Below are 9444 nucleotides of genomic sequence, written 5' to 3' on the forward strand. Positions count from 1 at the left end.
GTGGAAGACGAAAGGGTTTGACAAGTGGGATCTCATAGGGATCTCCCAGATCAGAGAAATGTGGGGAAAGGACGGGATCCTTACATTCGAGGCACTGCAGGAACGACATCAACTGCAGGACAGCGAGCGGTATCGGTATCTGCAGATCCGTCATGCGCTGCTTGCCAACATCCCCCGTGGACTTACACCCCCGGATGCCGGGTGTTAGATGGTTATCTCCCGACCAAAATGATTTCCCTGATTTATAAAAAGCTTAATAATCATACTGAGGACCCGCTTGTATTTATCAGGGAACAGTGGGAGGCAGATGGCCTAGTATTGGAGGATGAGGACTGGAGAGAGGCTGTGTCTTCCCCGAAAGTGGTAGCGATACAAATGAGACTTAGGTTGGTGCAGTTGAAGATCCTTCATCGTTCTTATGTGACGGGATTGAGATTGGTGCGAATGGGTTTGGCTGCGAATGGAGAGTGCCGAAGGGGGATGCGGGGAGGTCGGAACATTTATACATATTCTTTGGGATTGTCCAGATATACGGGGTTATTGGGCCAAAGTTCACGATAAGATACGAGAAGTGTTGGGTGTGGAGTTGGAGGTGGAGGCATGCAGATGTCTCCTAAATGTTTGGGAGCAGACCGATCTTACTGCACACGGAAAGACATGGGTTACTTTGGCATGCGCTGTGGCCAAGCGTAATATTGCGCAGCTGTGGGAAGCCAGTCAGGCCCCTCAGATAGGAAAATGGAAGGAGGATTTAGACTGGTGCATGTTTAGAGAAAGATCGGTGTATGTTGCAAGGGGGAGGCCCAGGAAATGGGGGAAAATCTGGGGCGCCTGGAATGCTTACAGAGGAGATATTTGTGCTCCCCCAGCTGTACCGGAAGTTAATGTGGTGTTGGAATCGTTCTGATCCTTATCATAACCCGAGAATAAGTATTATGTAACTGGAAGTGGTATTATTGGCTGTTAAGAGATTGAGTGTCACCCGATGCATTTGTACTTAATTTTTTTGTTGTGTGTTAATAAAAAGAATTAAAAAAAATATATATATATAAAACACCGCCTAATTGAGGGCAGACGAGCCGCTGCTGTCAATGGACTACAAGATCCAGCATGCCCTGAAACTTACACAATGACCATTGGGGGGTCTATAAAAGAGTAACATTGGCAATTGTTGTAGGACTGACGGCAGCGATGGTGTAAGGGGTGACCTTCGAGAAAGTCCAAGGATGGACGAAACGCGTCAGGAACATCACTCACAAGAAAATAAAAGCACCTGTTTGCAAATCCGCGTGTGTGCGACTCCATTTCCTACGTTGGTGGGAGTTTGGTAATGTTTTGCGGTGTGGTTCTGCCGCGGGAGTGCCGCACAGTCAGCAAGCGCGCCGGAGGCTTTCCCGACCTGAACCTTCCTTCTTTGGTCGTGACGCACGAGAAAGGGAAAGCGGCTGCCACCGGTGACTGACATCGGTATGACTCTGCAGGTGAACTTGAGAATGGTTTGCCAAGCAGCACACGGACTAACAGACATTTGAAAAGGAACATGTATTTTAAAAACACCGCCTAATTGAGGGCAGACGAGCCGCTGCTGTCAATGGACTACAAGATCCAGCATGCCCTGAAACTTACACAATGACCATTGGGGGTCTATAAAAGAGTAACATTGGCAATTGTTGTAGGACTGACGGCAGCGATGGTGTAAGGGGTGACCTTCCAGAAAGTCCAAGGATGGACGAAACGCGTCAGGAACATCACCCACAAGAAAATAAAAGCACCTGTTTGCAAATCCGCGTGTGTGCGACTCCATTTCCTACGTTGGTGGGAGTTTGGTAATATATATATATATACGCATAAACAGCGCTCAACTGTGGAATTGTCGATGGAAAGCTCAAGGACCATTAGAAACATGGTCATGTGCAGGGAGACTCGTTGTGGAAGCCAAGTTAGTTGGGACCTTAGAGGGCAGTACCTGCTGAAAACAGACTTACAAATTGTAAAGTTCAGACAATTCATTTAAACCCGACACAGCCGTGTCGAATTTGAGTATAAACATGGCTTCTTTTTGTGTTAGCTTCAATTCAATATCACCTCCTCTGGGATCACATTCCACCTTGTGGATTACTGTCCACCGGATATCTCCTTCCACATGTGAATTTTTTATCCAATGGTTAACCTAAGGTGCAGAGGTCACAGAATTTCTTATACGTGATTTGTGCTGTGTAATGCGTCCTAAAAAAGACGATGACCCCTGTTGTTGTGGACCGTTCCATTTTTTAGTTCTGTTTGGACGTCCTTCCCCACTATCTCTATCACCCCCAGAAGAGGACGAGGTATCGGAAAAAGAAATAAATTGTTTTTTGGACCTCCCTTGATTGTCAGATAGGAACCTTCGTGAATCCGCTTTTGAATAGAAGTCTGCTTGTAAGTATGGGTAAACACTATCCAAAGAAAAATTCCTTTTGTCCTTGTCGAACTGATTTGTTTTTTGGTTAATTGTATAGTCCTTAAATTCCAAGGTGTCTTTGTCAACTTTTTCCAGTAGTGCTTTAGAACCTGGTAATAGTTTGGTTGTTTTTTATTTCCGATTCCAATGTGGATATTTCTTCCAATTCCTTTTAGGAAATTCTAACGGTCCACAACAACAGGGGTCATCGTCTTTTTTAGGACGGGGCCAGACCAGACCAAGGGCGCGCACCAGGTACAACAATCAACCTTGGGAGATGACAACCAGGAAACAACATTACAATTCCACAGTTGAGCGCTGTTTATGCGTATATTTTTAAGTTTGGTTACAACAGCAAATTGAGCGTTGTGTATGCATATATTTCTAAGATTGGTTACAACAGCATATTGATGCACTAAGCCTAAGGGGTCTTTGATTCAGAATATTGGTTGGTTGGTTGGTTGATAGCTTTATTTCGATATGCAGATATCATAAAAGCATTACATAGATATAAAAAGACAGCACATCATAGATATAAAAGACTAATTTGAGTTAAGAACAGGTAAAAAAAAGTACCATTGCACATAGAATAATTTAGTTAAAATGGAATTAAATTGAAATAGAAAGTCTTTTTAAGCGAATCAACCATGCCCATTTTAGAAATTTAGAAACAGCGCAGACTGTAAGGGAGGAAGTGTCAGATAATAAAATGTTTAGCGCCACCTTGCACTGGCGAGTTCCCAATTGGCTACATAGAGGTTTGAGCCAGCGTCTTCTTGGGAGGGAATAATCTGGGCACTCAAAAAGGAAATGTGACACCGTTTCGAGCCTAGTGGAACAGAGGGCACAATGGGGTGATACCTGCGCAGGCATGTTCCATCTTGAGAGCAGGACACCTAGGGGTAAAGTACCCACTCTGAACTTGATATAAAGTGCCCGATCTAATGGTATTGTAATCAAGTCCAGATAGGGCTCGTAGGCAGCCACGTCTTAGATTTTCAAATAAGCTGCGGTGGAATTGCAGTGACGTGGATTGCTGATGAGTTGAGCAGAGACCCACTCCCAATAAAGTTTTTTTAGGGTTGCCTTCGGTGGGGCTGATTTTGTAATCCAACAGGACCCCAAGCCCAGTTCCCCCAAGAGGTTTTTGATGTCCCTTAGCCACTTGATCTTGTGCCAACTACCCATTCCCATCACCTCAGACAGTCCATCCGCATAGGTTTTCAGTTCAGGGACCCTCCACAGGCGAGCCCATAAAAGGAGGGGCCGGAGGCGAGCCTGGTCCTTGATCGATTTGCATCCCGCGTCCAGTAACACCGGGACTGTTGGGGTACTCGGGGGATAGCCAGAAGATCCTTCAAAAATGTGTTCTCCGCCTTGGATAGAGCCTCCGAGTTTCCAAGGCCCCATAACTCCGCCCCATATAGTGATTCCGTAACGGCTCTGGCTTTGTAGATGTCAATTACTGGAGCTACACATTGTCTGGAAGAGTTACGATATTCCCTTAGCAGTGCTCCACCCACCCTTTTATGGCTAAGGATCATTTTATTAATGTGGGGTGACCAGCTCATGGCATCACTCATGCGAATTCCCAAATAATCAAATTCGGAGACTCTCTCAAGAGGAACAGAGTTCAAGACTGGGGGATGACCAAGTTTCCGTGGGGGGTCATGATTAAGTATTTCGTTTTATCCACATTGATGACCAACCCTCTTTTTGAGCAAAAATCCTGAAAGCGGTTCAAAAGCTTCTGTAAACCCTGGGGAGTCTTTGAAATTAGGAGGGTGTCGTCGGCAAATAACAGGGTTGGAATCCGCACGCCCCCCAGGGAAGGTGCATCTGCTGGTTCGTTAAGCAGGTGCTCTACCACACCATTTACGTACAGGGAGAATAGTGTGGGAGCTAATACACAACCCTGTCGGACGCCTCTGTGGACCGGGATCCTATCGGTTTTTTCCCCATTCTGGCCCCATCGCACCTGGGCGTAGTTGTTCGTATGTAAATTAATAAGGAGCGCCAGAATGTAAGGGGGCAGCCCAAGACCCTGCAAAACCCTCCAGAGTTCCTCCCTAGGAACCAGGTCAAAGGCAGTCTTTAAGTCGATGAAAGCCAAGTAGAGACTGCCTTTGCCTAGCTCCACCACCTTCCAGTGTAGAAGCATCAGTCTGAACACTTGCTCAATAGTTCCCGTACCGGAGCGAAAGCCTGCCTGGAAGTCAGACAAAATGTGGTTTTCGTCCACCCAATGAAGAATCCTCCCCAGGATCGCCTTTCCCGCCACCTTCTGGGTTGAGTCTATCTGGCTTATCGGCCTGTAATTCCCAGGTTGATCCCGACAGCCCTTTTTAAAAATTGGGACAACCTCTGCCCCTTTCCAAGACTCAGGGACAGGACCTCCCTCTAGGATGGCATTCAAAGTAACAGAAACCAATTTGCCCCATTGACTCGGCTAGGCTCAAAGTAGGTCCCCTGGGAGCCCATCAGGGCCAGCTGCTTTCAGGGGAACCAAGGATTTAATAACATTCGTAACCTCTTGTACAGTAAAAGGGTCAATGGCTCTATCCAGTGGGTGTGGGGGAAGGGAGAATGGCTCGTTAAGAGGCCCTTCTACTGCTGAATATAGGGCCCTGAAGTGGTTAAACCACGTCTGGGCTGGAATCGTACAAGTCCTCAGAGTGTCATCAGGATGATTCCTGGAGCCCACTAAGTTCCAAAATCCCTTAGCGTCCTTCCCTCTACTAGCGGCCAAGAGATCCCGCCAAAAATTATCCTCCCACTCTTTTTTCGCGATTTTTATGCACTGGGAATAAAGCTTCCTAGCCTCCCCAGTCCTTATTTGGGACTTCGATTTCACAGCTTCAATTAGCAGTGTCTTAGAATCCCTGCATTTGCGGTTAAACCAACCCTGTCCTTTCCCTTAGTGTGACTTGGCCCCAGTATACTCAGATTGGACAATGAACAGGTTGCTTATAGCCAGGGTCAGATCACTGAACAACCCAGACACCTCCGCTGGCCCTCCCTCAGCAGAGTCCAATTTGTCTAGAACTGCGGCTTGTAGCTGCGTTATGATGGTCACCTTCTCTAACGAAAGTGTAAGTTTAGCCCACTTCAGCCGTCTGCCGCAGTTCGAGACAACTGTTGCACCAGGAGCAGTGGTGCATGGAGACGAACCCCTTATGCCCACCAGCCACCAGGGAGTCAAGGCAAGAGAGAGGAGATTATGATCGCTCTCGATGGACGATATAATTTCCATATCTCTCACCGCGCTCCATAGGTGGACGTCAAGAAGAATGTGGTCAATTCTAGACGTGTGGTTAGGCCTATTGAACGTATGGGATCCCGCTTTGTCAGATCCAGTCCTGCCGTTAAGGGCCCTCAGCTCGAACTCCATGGTAAGAGTGTTAATCTGGAGAGCCACTTCCGTCCATCTCTTGATTGGGGTTAGCTCTAGAGCCGGAATCCCCCTCCTTTGATCATCCTCTTCCTGCTCTAGAGTGACGTCCGAGCCAAGAGGCTCGACGTACAGTTGAAGTCCCCCGCAACCAAGGTACATGATTTGTAAGGGGACAACCTGAGCAAGCTCTCTAGGAGAGCTATGGTGGGCGAATGTCTGCCTCCCTTTGTGCCCCGGGCATAAATGTTATAAATGTTTAGGATGACACGGCCCCTGGAGTTTCTTAGGGTAATGTTGAGGAGATCCGGACAACTAGTTTGATGCTCCTCTACCCTACAATTAAGGGAAGAGGCCACCCAGATAAGGAGGCCTCCCGAGTGACGTCCCCTGCCCGATTCTGGATAGACAGCAGGTATAGAGTGGGATGAATAACCCGCCTTGTGGGTAGGCTCCCTGCTCCATGTCTCCTGGAACATGCAGATGGAATGTTCCTCCACAAGGGCATTCCAGAATATTAAAAAACACTATCCTCCCATTTTAATGAAGCTGCTGATATGGGTTTTCCAAGCTCTCGCGGCTTGAGGGACCCACTGCGCATTATATTCCATCTCGTGTTTTCTAAGGCACGGGTACAACTGGCTCGCACATTAAGCTGGCCTCGCACTAAACAACACCCCACCTGTGATAAAATGTTTATCTTTGGTGACATGGTAGCCCACAATACGGCAATCCCATTTACGTAACATCCAGGGCTCCTTTGGACACCTCACCCGATACAGGTTGGACGGGGACTGCTCATTGATCATAAACGCATCGCAGAAACTACATTTCCCAACAAACTTCGCTTCGCTAGATACCCATGACGCGTACGATTCGGGAGACCCTCCGCGATTTATCTTCCGGGGCTTCATTGTACACTTCCTGGTCAACAAACTTGAAGGAGACCTGCATTGGCGGCGTAAGGAACTACAGAAGAACGATTCTCTGTAAGAATTGCGGGATGCGGGACGCCAGCATTTGGTCGCGCTAGAATGGCTCCATCTAATTAAGTTTTCTCTTGTTGCTTTTAGTGGGTCAAAACGATCAAGTGGCTCACGGCAGGGGGAGGCGGAAGCAGTGGTTTTTCGCGCATACACACCTCAAATAACAGGTACGCTTGACATTAGACTTGGTTCTCAATTAAACATTGTGAAAAGAAGTCAAATCACAGGCAGGAAGTTGTTTGACTCTTACCCATATTTCACCAATTTGTTCAGGTGCCCGTCCATTGGTACAAAGAGCGAGTGGTTAGGAATGCAATAAGATTTTCACCTTCATCAGCAATACTTTTTGAGGAAGTAAGTGACCTTCATTAACAAAAAGGACTTGTTCATGATATGACCTTTGAATGTTCATGACTACAGTACGTTTTTTTGTCTGTCCTTTCTGTCTTTAGATTCACAGAGTAAACCAAGATTTTAGGAAGTCCACGGCGGTGGCACAGTATTATAGATTGGTAAGCAGTGGTTTAGGGTGGGTGCTGAAGAGCGTATGCAAAATCACATCCTGAGCAAAGGTCTTGATTATTCCCTTTTTTTCTTTTTTTCTCCACAGTGGTTTCTGGTCCTGATGAGAACCCCCAAAGTGGGTGGGGTTTGAAACGCGTAGACCATTTTGTTTTTCCACTATCAATCAATTGGTCATATATTTTGATTAAGACTGTGGGTGCACTGTTAATAGTTGTTTTATTTTAAAAATTGGTGCACACTTTTTAATATCTGCCAAGCAGTACTTTGTTTGTTTAGTGGTGCGGCCTTTCTTCAAAAATTTAGATTGGCCTACTAGGACCTTGTGGTGTTTGTTAGTGTGGTGATTGTTTGAGTGGAGTTGGAATATTTGCGAGTGTATGTTTGAATATTTGAATGGGTTATGATTGGAAGTAACAGTATGTAGTAAATATGTATCTGTCTTGCATTTTTTTGTATGTATATCCCCTACATGTCTTTCAAAAAAAGAAAAATCTTTTTGAATATTGAAAATAACAGCAATTAATAAGCGTATTGGTGCTTAGTTTGGTTGTCCTTGCACTAATTATTCAGGGTCTGTACAGAGCATGAGGCAGGGCATGGCACTGTGCCAAGTGAGAGTCTTTCCTGGGTAGCCTGTGTATCTCCTTACTGCCTGCACTCCCATCGGCAGCCCCTAGTGCTACCTACACTGCATCTGTCTGCTTTCTGAAGAACGTTCTCCTGTTCCTTGTGTGCTGGAAGCTTGCCCTGCTCCTTGTGTGCTGGAAGCTTGCCCTGCTACTGCCCATTCCGTGCGTACTCTGAGGTTAGTGTACCTACTCTGATAAGTGGGAAACGTCCTCAACCATTGTTAATCTTGTGCATTTTCTTTGCATATTGTACCAGCCGTGTGTATTAATAAACCATACATTGTCGTACTGCATAACTGTTCTGTGTGCTGGTGTGTACCAGGGCCAGACTGGGAACTCAAAACAGCCCTGGCAATTTTCTCGTACCAGCCACTGGTGAAGCACTGGTTGGCCCCAGGAGGCTGGAAAAGCTTGCTTCCTGCATTTGTTACTGGGGTCGATATTGCAGCACAACTGCAAAACTGGCCCCAGTAACAAATCCGGCCTCCACCGCTGCAAAACTGGCCCCCACCCTTCCAGCTTCCCGAGGAAACGCCCGATGCATGGTATGGCCAGTCCGGCCCTAGTGTTTACGATATTTCACTTTACAAAAGCCAAGGCTATTGACTTTGACCATGTTTGTTTCTGCTTCCTTCTGTTATCACTTGGGATACAGTCTGTGAGGATGCAGGGAAGCCGTCTAGACCCCTATGGCAGAGGCGGCCTCCGCACATCTGCATCGAACCAGCGAGCTCTAATAATTACCTACAAAAATATTTGCTATTCTTGCTTTTTTTAAGTAATTGCTGCAATAAACATTTTAAAGCGAATTGCTGAAGATGCATCTCTCTCTCTCTCTCTCTGGTTTGCGCGTTCGAACCCTTTCTTCTGTAATCTTGTCTTTATGTTTTTTAATAGCTTGAAACTATCCAAGCACAGCTGGATTCCCTTTCGTGATGTCTTGAAGCCGGGTTCCGCCTGCGCGCTCCCGCCGTCTCATTAGCTTGTATTGACGATAGACTGCCAAGCTCTGTTTGCTGAAGGATTCCACTGGCTGCTTCCTGTAAAATTATACGGCTTATCCCCGCCTAACCCAGCGGCGGTGGCAGAGGATGACCATGGCTGAGAGCTTCGGTCTGTGCAATTGACTTTACCTTCAACTGTGGGCGGGCGCCTGACATTTATTATAAAGCATTTCACATGGTGAAAAATAAAATCAGAGGCAGTACTCACCTTTGCTTCAGAGTTTCTTTGTTTGTTTGAAGACCTTTCTTTATTTGATAAGAAAAATATTAAAAGTGCATTTACAAAATACATAAAACAATAAAATAATGTCCCAGGGAGCATGATAAAATGAATAAACAATGTACAGTTTTAGATATTGCGGAATCCATGTGATAGATAACAGCTACACAAAAGACAACAAAACTAAAAGCCAGTTATGATTCCATAGATTTACATGCTAACTGCCGCCTTCAAAAAGAAACTATCTCT

The 9444-nt window shown here is 46.1% G+C and overlaps 1 protein-coding gene across 2 annotated transcripts in view; it reads left to right on the plus strand.

The window, feature by feature from the left end:
- COMMD10 (COMM domain containing 10) overlaps window positions 1–9182 on the plus strand; it is a 1018276-nt gene extending 1009094 nt beyond the window's left edge. For both annotated transcript variants that reach the window (XM_078675543.1, XM_078675544.1), the window contains one exon: window positions 8869–9182. In XM_078675543.1, coding sequence (XP_078531669.1) covers window positions 8869–8907 — 39 coding nt within the window. In that variant the 3' untranslated portion in view covers window positions 8908–9182. The remainder of the gene's footprint in view (window positions 1–8868) is intronic.
- The last annotated feature ends 262 nt before the right edge of the window (window positions 9183–9444 follow it).

Source organism: Lissotriton helveticus, chromosome 2_1 (genome assembly GCF_964261635.1).
Source record: "Lissotriton helveticus chromosome 2_1, aLisHel1.1, whole genome shotgun sequence".
Taxonomy (NCBI): Eukaryota; Metazoa; Chordata; class Amphibia; order Caudata; family Salamandridae; genus Lissotriton; species Lissotriton helveticus.